The sequence below is a fragment of the Capra hircus genome, chromosome 19 (genome assembly GCF_001704415.2).
Source record: "Capra hircus breed San Clemente chromosome 19, ASM170441v1, whole genome shotgun sequence".
Lineage (NCBI taxonomy): Eukaryota > Metazoa > Chordata > Mammalia > Artiodactyla > Bovidae > Capra > Capra hircus.
The window spans coordinates 28,770,299-28,784,864 of NC_030826.1; the positions used below are offsets into that span (position 1 = coordinate 28,770,299).

Consider the following 14,566-nt stretch of genomic DNA (forward strand, 5'->3'; position numbering starts at 1 on the left):
TGCTTCTCAGGAGGCCTTAATGTTAGGTGTGTGTGTGTCTGTGTACTTACTATTTTTCCCATCAGTTTTTGATAGCATATTCTTTCTTAAAAGGAGTGGTTTCTCCTTTTCTAGGCTTTCACTAGCCCGCAGCAAGGCATTTGTTCTCAAGAGCAGCTAGAAATAGGACAGTCATCAAACAAACAAACAAAACCCAAGCCCTGAAAATGAAGTCAGACGCCTCCACCCTTGCCTCTGAACCTGGTGTGCGAGGATTAGAAGTGTTTCCTGGGTGGGCACACTGAGCTTGCAGGTGAGACAAGGCCAAGGTCACAGGAAGAAACCAAGCTCTCGTTCTCAAGGAGTGAGCAGAGTGGGCAAGAAGCTGTGTTTCTGAAGGTGAGGAGCTGGGTTGCCATGACAACAAAGAGGCTGTGGGCCAGGAGACAGGACCACGGGTTAACACAGAAGGCAGGCAGAGCCCCCAGTCCCTCTGCCCCTCTCAAGAGCAAGGAGCAGGTGCTGCCCACACTCTTCAGTTGCTGTGCCCAGGAGAGGCCCGACCGTGGGAGGGGACCACAGGCAGCTGTGTCGATGCTGAGAGGGGTCATGACCTGGAGGTTTGTTTGAAAACCTGCGTAAACATCTTCTATCAGAGGGAGAGTTTATGTTCCTTAGCCAAACAAGTTGTTGGAGATGATGTATTGTGAGGGGATTTGTTAAGTCTAAGCTAGGGCCATAAACTCTCCCCAAGCCCCAAAGACCACTTGGGGAGAAGCCCTCAGTCTCTGGCCAGTGAATCTGTTTGTGTCTCCCCCTCCCAGCTTGGCCTTGACTGAAAGACGCACTCTTCCCAGAGGCTGGCCCTGTCCTCTCCCTAAGCTGGGAGCCCCGTAGCCCTGGTCCCCCTCTCCCACCTTCCCTTGCTGTGAGCAGAAGGACAAGAGAACCCTTTGACCTGGTCTGGAAGCAGAGGGGAAAGAGGGCTCAGAGAGGGTAAGTGGGAGGCAGAGAATGGAACGCCTCTCCCGTGGCTGTCTCCATCATGGTAAAGAGCAGTCTGTCCTTTTGCTCGCCTGGATCGAAATCCTTGGAGTCATCCCCTGTGCCCCTCTTTCCGTCACATCCCACTCCAAACTGGCTCAAAACCATGTTGGTTCCACTTTCAAAGCACTTCCGGAATCTGATCGTTGTCCCCACCTCCACGTGGCCACCCCTGCAGGCACCGTCTCCTGTCCCTGCGTTCTGGCTGCCCTGCTCCCCTTTTCCTACCATGAGCTCTCCAGCAAGGAATCAGGCTGTGTGCCCTCAGCTTGGATGGCCCCCAGAGCAAAATCACAGGCTTTCCAAAGCCTGCAAAGCTCTGCAGAAGCTGCCCCCTCCCCGTCACCGTGTCTGCTCCAGCCAACTGGCCTCAATGAGGTACCTCCAGCCTTTAACAGGCCCAACCTCCTCTGCCTGGAATGTTCTCCCGCCAGCTACCTGCCGGGCTCCCTCACAGGGGTCCTTGACTTTGGTCAAATGCCACCTTCTCCATAAGGCCACTCCAATCACCCTATTTCATGTTGCCACTTACCCACCATCACCCGAGACCCTCCCCCTTCCCCTGCCCTTTTGTCGTAACACCTATCATTTTCTACATAAACTCTATATATCATTTTGTTAGCCTGTCTCTTTCTGCTGGAAAATAAGTTCCAAGGTTAAGATTCTTGATCAGTTTCCATTACCAATGTGTTCCCAGTACTGAGAGCAGTATTTGGCATTCTGTGCGTGTGTGCTAAGTCATTTCAGCCGTGTCTCTGTGTGACCCTATGGACTGAAGCCCACCAGACTCCTCTGTCCATGGATTCTCCAGGCAAGAATACTGGAGTGGGTTGCCATGCTCTTCTCCAGGGGAACTTCCTGACCCAGGGATCAAACTCGTGTCTCATATTAAGTTTCCTGCATTTCACAGATGGGTTCTTTACCACTAGCACCACCTGGAAAGACCCTGGAATACAGTGGTGTTCACCAATTATTGCATGGATGGGTGGATGGGATGGATGGGTGGATGGGGTGGATGGGTGGAGAAAGGAAATTGCCAGGAGCCCCTGTGTTCACAGGGAGAGAAGTCTCCAGGGAAGGGGACTGGGGCCAAGGGTTTGGTCTGGCAGCATGATACCCATCGGGGTGGGGGAGGGTCAATGCCCACGTGCCCATTGTCCCTCTGCTAAGTCATTAGGGGTAAAAAGATCACTGAGCTCGGGAGAGACACTGAGCCCATTTGTACAAAGAAGAGTGTGGCAGCCCTCCAGGAAAGAGGGTCGCCCAGTGGGACATGGTGTCTCTGGACAGTTTATCTTACACAGGACGAAATCTAAGCATCTGAAGTGTACACACAGAGCCGAAGGGGGAAAAAATGAGAGCATTTAACTTCCTGAAAATGCTTTATAATAATGCAGAACAATTATATAGAGCAAACGCCTTCAAAATTTAAACATTTAATTTTTAAGCATTAATACACACGAATGCTATTACAGGGGTGGGGTGGGAAGGGCGGATTATAGCCTCTGTAGGGATCAGAATTTCAACAGTGTTACTTATAAATTATAGTACATCAACTTTATTTACCGATCTAGGCAGCCAGGGGATGGAAGGATATACAACGTGGAATAAACACATTCATACCGGGATGAGGAATGTTGGAGGAGACACAGCTTTTTAACGTTAAAAATGTATAAAGTCTTTAGCAAAAGTTACAGAAAACAGAGCAAACAAGCAAGTTTCTCCTGTTAGAAAATCCCGCTTCCATGGGGTTTGCTGACGTGCTCCTGTCTGTGAAGGGGCTTGTTCCTGCCCCAAGTCCCCTTCCTGAGGGAAGGGCAGAGATACCGACTTGGGGCCCCGTCCCCAAGGATGGCAGGTGTCCCTTGGAATAACTGTCCCTGGGTCCACACGGCTGCCCGGAGGCCCCTGTCCCGAGAGCCGGGCTCTTGCTGCATGCGATGCTGGCTGAAGAGCACCTGCACTCGACGACAAATGCCCGGGTCCCGGGACGGGGGCGTCCACTCGACAGCCAACGCCTGGGTCCCGGGAACGGGGCGTCCACTCGACAACCAACGCCCGGGTCCCGGGAACGGGGCGTCCACTCGACAACCAACGCCCGGGTCCCGGGAACGGGGCGTCCACTCGACAACCAACGCCCGGGTCCTGGGAAGGGGGCGTGACGACGAACGAGAGCAGAGCAGGCCGGTCCGGTGCCCTTGCCCTGGTTCACTGTGCTTTCCTGCCTCCTCTGCGTGTCACACCGTCCCCATCAGAGCACCCACGTGCCCGACCCTCTGCCTCCCACCACTGCAAGCCCGTTAGGGATGCCCCAGCACACAGAGGGCCAAGTCCCCCGAACAGCACGGAGATCCAAAGGCCGTCACAGCCCCTCTCCCTCGGAGACACCTCCCAACAAGGCCCCCCAGTAGCCAGGCCCCAGCATCTAGAAGGTTTGGGGGAAACAGAACATTGGTTTTTGTCACCTGTCTCACCAAGCCAGGAAAGAGGGGTTGGGTCCCCCACCTTCACAAAGGGCCTGATAGCAATGACTCCAGTGGGGGTGGGGTGGAGTGGGGAAGATGTTGAGAGCCCCCAGGACCCCTCCCCCAGAAAAAAGAGGCTATCCTGGCAGCGGGGGATCCTGTGTTGTGGGCTCCACAGCCCACACCGTCACCTGGCTGGACCCAAGGATGTCTTCTGTTGGCTGGGAGAGGTCCCTGGTTGCTTTCCAGGGCTCAGCTTTCACTGAGCAGGGCACAATCACGACGTAGCTGGAGGAGTCCTTCCTTTGGGGGTCTTGCCCAGAGCTGACCAGCATCAGCAGTTGGGTGTGGTTTTCTTTCTGCCACCACCCAGGAGGGTGCAGGCACAGGTCAGGTAAGCAAGGCTCAGGCGTTGACAAGAACCTTAAGGGAGGGGGCTCTGACTCCATGCCTGTTTTTGCTCCTGGGAAGTGACCTTCAGGACATGGTGTCAAACATCAGTGGAAGAAAGGTAATGGCTTCTGCTTTCTTTAGGAGTGCAAGGATGAGGAACTACCTCATTCTCAACAGCTCAAGAAACTCTCAAGTTTGTGTGTCTAAAAGTCTCTTTTTAGACTTCTCAGCACCCGGGGCCCCCTCTCAGGAGGGTATGAGGTGACAGCTCACACAGCTGTGCCGAGCGGACCCAGATTAGGTATGACGTGTGCACTGGGCACAAAACTGGAAATGACAAGGGAAGGAGACAGAATGCAGCAGCTGGAGGAGGCCTGGGAGGACGTTCTAGAATAACACCTTCAGTTTGCAGGTGAAGGAAGATCCAGAGAAAGGTGATGCTGAGCCCATGGCCAGTCCCCTGCTTTCTCACCCACACACTCTCCACCCACCTCCCACACCCCCGAACTCTCACCAAATGGCAGGGACTGGGCGAGGTGAAGGGAGGGTCCCAAGGAGCAAGTGGATCTGCCAGCTGAGATGCCAGCTTCAGGGGGCAGCAGAGACCCTGTCCACCACCCCCGCCTCCATCCCCAGCAGCTCTCTACATCGTGAAAAACTCAAGTGTTAGATGCCCCCCAAACTAAAATGACTCAAATAAAGCCAAGTTTAAGTCCCAAGAATGCAGCTGGCTGGAAGTAGCGGTGCAAACAAGCTCAAGACTCCAGGTCAGGAGCTTCCAGGAAGACAACTTGTGTTTTTAAGAGCAAGGAAGCAGTTGGGTGCACCCATTCAATGGACGGCTACTCGGCATTGCAGGGGAACAAGCTAGTGACATCCTACGACAAAGTGACTCAGAGGCATCAAGCTGAGCAAGGAGGCCAGACTCAAAGGCTTCTGCCTATTTCTATGACACACTACAGAAGGCAGATCTGCAGGGTCAGAAAATCCATCAGTGGTTGCCAGGTGCTGGGGGTGGGAAGACTGGATGGACATCAAAGGAGCCTGAGGGGACGTTTTTGGAGTGATGAAAATATTATGTTGATCTCAGCAGTGGTTACAAGACCGTGTCAAAGTGTTAGTTGCTCAGTCGTGTCCAACTCTTTGTGACCCTGTGGACCCCGTGTGTCCGCCAGGTTCCTCTGTCCATGGGATTCTCCAGGCAAGAATACTGGAGTGGGTAGCCATTCCCTTCTCCAGGGGATCTTCCTGATCCAGGGATTGAACCTGGGTCTCCTGCATCCCAGGCAGATTCTTTACCATCTGAGCTACCAGGGAAGCCCCATAAGACTGTAAGTTTGTCAAAATTCATTGAACGGTATCCTTCAAAAGGGTGAATTTTCCTGTATGCTCATGAACTCCCAATTTTGATATGTCAAATATCTCAATAAACTTGGGGAAAAAGGCAGCAGGACCTGTGGGGACAGGAAGGCTTATGTGAATGACGGCATGCTGGCTAAGATGTGTTTCTGATCTGTGCCCCACTTAACACTGGTCCAGGAACACTCCCTGTCTACATAATCACCAGTAGGCCTGCAGAATCCTGTATAACTTCTTGTCAAGGCCATTCACCGCTGGAAGTAAAATCACTTAAACAAGCCGAGGTCTTTGATGTCCTCGGAATGTTATGGCTTGCATTTCCAAGAAGGGACTTTGGCTCTGCCAAGATTTCTTTGCTTCCATCTCCTAATCTAGTAATTGATTGGTTTCCACAAAGGGAATACAAACCCCTGGTTCCTGAGTATACACAGGGTTTTTCTATTTGCTTCAGTTGTTGATTAGCCTCAGTGAGCGGAGAAGTGTTTCCCCTCAAAGAAATCCCATCCACCCTTCCCTGCCCTGCCCCGCAGCTGACACAGGTGTTGGGTAGATTAAAAGGAGACCCAAGGTGGTCCTATGGGCAGAACCTCAGGTCAGCCATCCCTGTGGGTCGGCTGGCCAGCGCTTTCCAATGCTGATCAGAAGCAATAGGAAAAAAAAAAGAGAGGGACAAGCAGCTTATCCTGGAGGTTGTCTTGGTAACCCTTGCTTGTCTTAGATTTTATTCTAAAAATCAGGCTTTCACAGACGAAACAAAGTGCATCCGTGTCTCCTAGGTAGAAGGGGCTCACCTGTTCTTAGAAATGAAACAGTGGATGTGCTCACGAATAACCTGGAGTCATTTACCCTGAAAAAAGCCAAGCATATCTTCTAATAAAATAAATACCCAAACCAAATGAACCCCTAGGACAGAGCGCCACTCTGAAGATGACTTTCAGACATTCCAGACTTCATCCTAACCATAGGGACAGAGGCCTGTACTCTCAACTCCAGCCCTGCTCGTGATTCGCTATTCAGTTCACAGCTCTCACTGGCTGGCCTTGGGCTTCATTCTTCCTCTGTGTAAAGCAAGAACTATTTAAAACAAATCTCTAAAATTTGAGTTGGATGTGAGCTGTGAGTGTCTAGTGACCCCATGATTGTACTCTTGGTGCTGTCTGGTTCTTCTATCCTTGGGTAAATGCCACATGGCTTATTACAGGCTAGTAGTAGGTTAAACGTGGGAGAGGTGCAAGGCTGTCATTTCCCAGAAAAGTCTGAAAACATGCGCTTGTCCACAAGGAGAACAGAAGGGGTGGGGGATGGGGCGGAGTTCCTGGCTGGTATGCAGCTACGTCTGCAGTACTGGCATAATACCTGGCTTGCCCCAAGTGTCTGCTGATTAAATGAATGAATGAGAATGAATGAATGAATGAAGAGCTATCAGTACCACAGAGGGTATCTCTGCAAACCTAGACTCTGCCGAGAGTATCTGTAGGTGAATGCCAAGGTTACTCACCTGCAAGATCCTTGGAGAAAAGACGAGTTTACTCAAAAGAACAGATCACTGGTTTCCCTGATGACAGAGAGGGCTGTATCTTGTTCCTAGATCTTTGCATATTGCCCAGTCTTAGCTAAATGCTTGATGAATGAATAAAGGAGGGAAGAAAAAAGGAAAAGAAGTATATGGGGGTGTCTAATGAGACTGAGGGAAAAGGGGGAAAGCATGACTTCAGAAAATAGACTAGCCTACACAAGGCCAACTCAGGCTATCCTGAAAGAGGCGAGAGCCCCAGGGAATAACAGAAGACTCTGGAATCCTCGGACAGGGATGAGAAAACAAAATCAATGAGCCACACCACACATGAACGTATCTATGTTAATAACAAGGCTATTGGCTTTGAATGTTGGAAAATCATCCACAAATTAGTTGACTAAGCCACAAAGCAGTTACTACTAGCACCCATCTTTTTTTTTTTTTTTTATCAAGAAACCAAGAAATGATAGCCCCAAATGGGCAGCTGGTGTCACAGCCCAACCCCAGACTGGAAAGAGTGGTTCTCCACGCCAGACACAGATCCGTCCTGGCGGCCTGCATGTTAGTGAAGGCCTTCACACTGACCTTTCGGGTTGGGATGTTTTGAGAAGAAAAGTAGCAAAGCTTGGTTTGCTTTAGGATATTCAGCATCTTTCTACTATCACTATGAGGGCGCCATACTGACTCAGAGAAAGGGGTACCACGAGATACAAGAAAAACAAGTCATCAGTTACCAGCCTGGATGATGGAGAGAGAAAGACCAGAGTTATCCTCTCAGACGGCTGCCCTTAAGAGACATGAGTCCTGTGAATCCAAAGTAATCAATGTGAAAAGTGAAGAAACATGGGTTCTTAGGGTGTGGGCTCCAGGCTAGAATGTGCCCCTTGCAAGCTGTCTGACCTCCTCCAGCCCTTTTCTGCTTCCAGTCCCCTCAAGCCAATTCTCAAGATTTAGTATGTAAGCGAGAAAGTGATGAGTGAGGATCTGGTGGCTTCGCAGGTCATGCTCAGACCAGGCTTTCTCAGGGAAAAAGATGGCAAAAGGGCAAGGGGGCACCAGCCCCAAGCAGGGGCTCCATGCGGGGCTTGGGAACGTGCAGAAGGAGCTGAGAGGCCAAGGTACCCGACTGCCTGGATGGTGACATGTACTGTGGCCGCGACAGTCTGCACTGCCTGTGTGGGGCCCGCCAGTGAGAGCCACACACGGGGCAGCAGCCCCAATTCCGCTGTGCACAGGCAGGTGGAACCACCCGCGAGGTGACAGAGACTTGTTCCAACCCCTCCCTGACATGAGACAGACTCAGCTCCCTGGGATGGGCGAGGAGTGGAGGAGGGGGCTTCCCCGAGGAGGCAGCTGCAGGCTGGGTGGACTGGGATGTCTGGAAAGAGCACGTGACATGGATGCCTGATCTGCTCCAACTTGGGGTGAATTTGCTGAATGAGGTAGTTTCATCCTGACCTCTCCAGGCAGGGTCAGTCTGGGAAAACTGGAGCCAGACCTTCTTCCCAAGACTCCCATTGGTGAAAAGTAGCAGAGAAGAGCCAGGATGTAGGCTCTCAGAATATTCAAGGCCCTCAGAATATTCAAGGGGGAAAAAAAAATCAAGAGGGAGGGCTGCTGCAAAGCATTCTGGGTGTGGGCTACTGTGCTGAATGGTGGCCTTCTCTCCATGACTCTGATCCTGACACTTGGCTTGGAGATGGAGACCTTCCTCTCCTGCCCCTCCAAAGGCCTGGAGACAAGGAGGTCAGTTGGAAGAAGGGCCGTTGGGCTTCCAGGGGCATGAGCATGGGACACAACTGCTCTGGGTGGGGAGGGGACCCCTCTGGTACTCAACAGGGACCACAAAGTTCCAGTCTCGGTTTGTCCTTGGAGTGGCAAGCGCAGCACGGGACTCAGGGGGCTTCAGCCTCAGAGACAAGGGCAGGGCTGTGGATCCATCTTCTCAGCCTGGGAACACCGGGGAACTCCCTGTGGGGCCATCTGGGCCGCCCTTCCGGCATCACTGTCCCCTCTCCTCAGTGGACCAGGAGAGCAGGGGGAGGGCAGCGCCACTCCCGACAGCAGGCCCCCCTGGCGGGAGCGCCACCTCCTCTCCGTGGAACCCCCAGCCCCTCCTCAGCAGGACCCCCCGGGCCGCGCGTCTAGATCTCCATGTCCACGGGGCGGATGCTGCCCGTCTTGTGCTCTCTGACCCACAGCTCCCTGTCTTTGGCTGGGTCTACTTTTCGAAGCAGTTGGTCCACAGGCTCGACTGTCTGCAAGGGATGGAGAAAGAGGACACAGTCAGAGGCGGAGGCGGAGGCAGAGTCAGGGGCGTATCCTCTGAGCCACGCCACTCATACTCTAGAGGGTTGTGGGGTCCCAGGGAGGCCCGTGTGAGGGACAGATGTGGGGGCTGGAAGAACCAGGGGTGGGGAGGCGCAGAGCTCTTGCCTCTGCTCTGCTTCCCCTCATAGACATGACCCTCCAGACCACAGGGCAGGTGAAAGGGCAGGTGGGCTCAAGAGTCTGTGACCTGTTCCTCTTTCCACGTGTCCCCCCGTTTACCACCTGAAGACAGGTTTATTGAACTTTAGCTTGAGAGGTTTTGAATAGCTCCAGCATTGTAAGAAATTCAACAGAGGAGGCAAGGTCACCTCCAGCTATTTCAACCATCATAACACATCTATGGGGTGTGCTTGGGATAGAGTCACGTGCACGTCCATCCCAAGAGGTCGCCCACAGGCCCGAGTCCCTGCCCACCCTCAAGACAGATTTCTCCATAGCAGCTATGTAACCTGCCACCACGGCACAAAGGCCATGGCTCCCCCTGGTCCAGGGTCCCACGGGGGCCCCGCTGGCCTCGACCTAGGGCGGAGAACTCACGCTTTGGTTGAACATGTCCGTCTCGTGCCGCAGCTGCGTGTACTGGCAGAGGTGCTGCCGTATCATCTCCACCCTCTCCACCTCCAGCCGCTCCAGCTCCTGCCGAGGAGGAAACCCACAGAGACCTCTGGGGGGTGTCCCTGCAACGTGGGGGCCTTCCCCCTACACGGGTCCTAGACCATCCTAGAGGCAAAACACAGATGCTGCCCGAGCCCCTGGGGTCTGGCGAGGCACCCACCCCATATCTGGGGCGAAGGTATAGCTAAGGACGCAGTAGCTGCTGTTTCCTGAATCTCCTTCTGCCAGGCATGGTGGGTGCTACGAGCTTTCTGCACATCGCTTAACTGTCCTCATCACAATGTTAAGAGATACAGGTTCTGTTCTTACATTTTCCAAACAAGGGAATGAACACCTCGAGAGGCAATGAACACCTCGCTTGCCCAAAGTGACAGGGAATTATGGGAGCAGTGGGAGCTGCACTTTTGTGCGTTTTTTTTTTTTTTTTTTTTTTTGGGCTGCACAGGATCTTAGTTGCAGCATGTGGGATGTAGCTCCCTGACCAGCGACTGAATCCAGGCCACTTGCACTGGGAGTGTGGAGTCTTAGCCATTGGACCACCAGGGAAGCCCCCTGTTGTGCCCTTAATCAAACTTCTGTACCACTGCAGCCCCAGGCCCTGACGGGGCTGAGAAATGAAACACATGCAGGAGCTTCTGCCCTTCAAAATTTGGGGGCTTTGTCCCTGGACCTCTGCTGAGTGGCCTCGTCTCTGTCCACCCTGAGTGCTGAGGGAAAGGCTGGGGAGGCAGGAGGGCCAGGAGCGGGGTGGCCAAGGCCTCAAGGAAGAGCAGAAATTTGCTTTGGCTCCTGGATGGCTCTGCTTCTTGGGAATCTAGGGGATCCGGCCACTATTCTGTGTCCAACTAGGTCAGTGCCCGGGTGATTAGCTGGGGAGTGGGGGGAGTAAGCAGGAAGCTTAATTAGGAGATTAACCAGGAGGAAATCTAGGTCACTGTCCCTGGGGGAGGCCTCTAATCTGCTCTGGTGGGCTGGTGCCTGGGGAAGGCAGAGGGTTAGTCCCATGCTGGATGGGCAGATGGATGGGGGTGGCTTGGGGCAGAGGGATGGTGTGATAAGCACTTGGCAGGACACCTCCTTTCTCACCTGGCTGAGTGGCCCAAGTGCCAACCCATCTCACCATCTACTCAGCAGGTGCTGACTTCACAGAAATACTCAGGAGAGCAAAGAAGTGGTCCGATGCCTGTTCCCCCACCCCTGGTCAGAAGCCTCCCCCACTGCCCCAACCTCACCCACCCACACGTCTCGCAAGGCTCTGCGATTGCAGACCCTTAATTCTTCTGGGGATAGGAAGGCCCACATTTCCTACAACTTGGCTATTTTTCCTAAATGGACCACTCTCTGCTCGGTTGACCCTGACCCCTCAGGAGGATATGGCAAGAGCCCATAGCTGCCTGTGTTCACGCAGTAGGACGTGCCAGAGCAAGGGTATGAATCCACATGGTCTGGCCTGGAGATAAGCTCTCAGTCTCAACATTAGAGCAGATCTAATGACCATCTCTCACCTCCACCCCATCGCCCTCACGTCCACCAGCATCCACCCACAGCTTCCTGAGTGCCGACCCCTTTTTGGCACATGCTTCCATATCTCCGGTCACTCACCAACGTGGTGGTCACCATCTCTTCAAACCACTTGGACTGGGCCTGGTTGTAGAGGTCCACACAGCGCATGAGGTCATCTCCTGCAAAGGGCCAAGGCCACTGTCTGTCACTCCTCACCAGGGCTGCCCTCTGCCACCTGCACCCCATGGCCGAGGCGATGGAGGCAAAGAAGGGGCAACCCAGCATTATGAAAGACTGGCTTCACAGCGTCCACCTGAACTTGACTCCAGATGCCAAAAACTCAGGAAGGGGGTTTCTCAGTAAGAGTGTATGTACAGTGTGGGTGGGGGTACTCCGGGGACCCTTCAAGTCTATCATAAGCCCCAGAAATGTTTCCTCCTCTAGAGATGGCAGTTTTATTTCACAATAGCAAGTCCTGCTTGGTTGAACATGTGTCTCAAGCAATGTGGTACTAGTTACAGAAGGGAAGTTTGCACATCACATCCATCCACTGGTGTGTCTGTGTGTCTCTCTGTGGTTGTGTGTCTGTATGCGTGTGTCTGTGTGTGTGTGTACAGGCAGCAGGCTGTCATTCTGAAACACAAAAGAATGTGTCTGATGCTTTCTGGCTCATTCATGTGCAGTAATGGTATAAAAACAGGCACCAGAGTTTAACACACCAATTCCAGGATACTGGCTACCTTGGGAAACAGAGAAGGGGTTGCGGTGGGAAGGGATGGGCTCTTTCGATAGCATTTCTTAAGAGAGACATCTGAAACAAACTATTCTATCGTGATGGCCAGTGTATTCTTTTATGTAACTGTATATATGTTTGAGACAGTTTATAGTTAGAAAGAAAGCAAACTGGAAGTGTTACTAAGGTCCTGGTACCCTAGACTCTTGCTACAAAGAACACAATTCCTGGACCAGAAGCATTGGTACACCCTGGATATTTGCTCCAAATGTGATCTCATGACGTTCCCCAGACAGGGTGAATCAGAAACTATTTGCACAAGTTCCTTGGGTGATCTGTGTGTACATCACACAGGTCGGTCTGCACAGAGCTTCCTGATCATCACAGGGTTCCAGAGAAAGGAAGACACCAGGGACTCTGTCCACGATGGGAAAACTCATGAGTGAACCCAACAATAATGGATTAACCCTTCAAAGGGATCCCTAGAATGGCATCCCTTGCTCACATGTATTCAGATATGAAAGTGAAGGGAAGTGGGGGAGTTATGCCCAGTGCCTGGCTCAGGGTCTCCTCCCCAGTGAGCCACACCATTATCTGGGAGCTAAGCCTTGAGTAACAAAACCCACATCAAGGGCTTGGTTCATTTTGCTCTTGGTCCAAGGCCAATGGCTGGGCCCTTGATCCCAAGAAGGACTGAACTGGAGGGAAGAAAGTGGATATTTCACTGCAGTCACAGTCCCACCAAAAGCCTATGCCTGACCAGTGGGTAAAGTCACCCTTATAAACAGAATATGAAATTCCCAAAGCTTTATTTGTTGATTCTGATGTTGAGAACATGCTTCACGAACTTCTGCAACATCAGGAAATAATGTAGATGAAGGCAGGTGTGTCTCTTCTCTATGCAGTCCAAGGGTTTGAAATCAGACCCTTCTGAACAGTACGGGTTAAGGACATGGATTCTGGAACCAGACTATTGGGGTGTCATATAGCTCTACTGTTTACTAGCTGTGCAGCCTTGGACCAAGTTGATTCACCTGCCTGTGCCTCAGTTTCCTCATCTGTAAAATGGGGATAATAACAGTACTTTCAGAGAGCCACAGTGAAGATTAAACAAACCAAGAAAAAAAAATGAAAAAGAAATACAAAGAACAAAATAAAAAAAAATAAACCACTTATGAAAAATATTTGCAATTCAAATGACAAAATGTTGATTTTCCTAACATAATCCCTGTCAGTCAATCAATGAGAACAAGACCAGCCATCTGACAAGAAAATGGGAAGAGAATATGAGTGAATCATTTTAAAACAAAAGTCACAGATGATTTAAAAGTCTATTTTTAAAATGCTCAACTCCACTCAAAAAGCAGTGTAAATGAAATTAGAAACAAAATACTATTTTTCACTAGATAGCTATGATATTGAAATGAGACAGCATACAGTGTTGGCAAGAGTTTAGGGAACAGGCACTCATAGAGAGTAGGCACACCCATCTGCGAAGCAGCTTGGAAACATCCATTAAAATGAATACAAGCCTCTGACCCAGTTACACCCCCCACAACATCCCGGGGACAGGCAGACCCCCACCCCCCACAGAGAGGCATTTATAGTAAGAGCATCGCTGGCATTGACAAACACTCTGAAACAATCTGAAAGTCCCACAAAAGTCCATTAGGGGAATGATGAAATAAATCTGGATACAATCATACACTTGCACGTTATTCAACTGTTTAGGGAATCTGATGTACATAAATGGATGGGTAAACAAATTGATGATGAAACAGACTTATCTCTAAGATGCATCTATTAAAATACAAGTTCAGAACAGTATAATATGATATGTATATAACTTTAAATATTAAAAACATTTAAAAAATTAGGGTGTGTTGACAGTGACTATATCTGGGGAATAAGATTTTATATTCTTATGTGTTGATTAAAATATTTTGTCAAACAGCAATATTGTTTTTGCAATATGATTATTTAACAGTTTCTTTAGTTAAGCTAATTTAAATGTGCCTCTCCTCTCCTTGGGTTTTCTTTCCTACTCCCAACAAGTGTAGCATGGCCTCTGTTTCTACTACTGTGCTATTAAAGATCTTTATATAAATGTAGCATTTATATTACATTATTCTGTTATGACATCTTTTTAACACCTTGTTTCCAAATGTCCCTAAGATAGCTGTTTTCATCCTTTAATGAACTAATTACACCAGGTTCACCAGAAGTTACAGTGAAAAAGATTTAGAGACCAAACCATCCAATCCAAACCTTATCTCACAGCACATATTCTAATCCCAGAAAGCAAAATGCATTGTCCTTGTACACTGTGAAACTGGTTAAGAAATACTGAAATTAAAACAAAACAAAACAAAACTGTTTCTTGCTGATTTTTCTCCTACTTCCTTGTGCATTAGCTAATTTTTACCTCTAGGTGGAAGCAGAAGCTGACTCACTGAGGAATATTTTGGAGAGAATCTGAAATATGGTTCTTTTCTTTTTTTAAAATACTTTCTTGGCTGCACTGCAAGGCATGAGGGTTCTTAGTTATCCAACCAGGTGTCAAACCTGCACCCCCTGCGTTGGAAGCGAGTAGTCTTAACCACTGAATTGCCAGAGAAGTCTCTGAAA

General features: G+C 50.5%; 1 protein-coding gene across 6 annotated transcripts in view; it reads right to left on the bottom strand.

The window, feature by feature from the left end:
• The window catches only part of GAS7 (growth arrest specific 7), a 203,839-nt gene continuing 191,659 nt past the window's right edge, over positions 2,387-14,566 (bottom strand). For all 6 annotated transcript variants that reach the window (XM_018064648.1, XM_018064649.1, XM_018064651.1 and 3 more), the window contains 3 exons: positions 11,305-11,384; positions 9,625-9,723; positions 2,387-9,014 (listed from right to left, as the gene is read on the bottom strand). In XM_018064648.1, the coding sequence (XP_017920137.1) occupies positions 8,901-9,014; positions 9,625-9,723; positions 11,305-11,384 (293 nt within the window). In that variant the 3' untranslated portion in view covers positions 2,387-8,900. The remainder of the gene's footprint in view (positions 9,015-9,624; positions 9,724-11,304; positions 11,385-14,566) is intronic.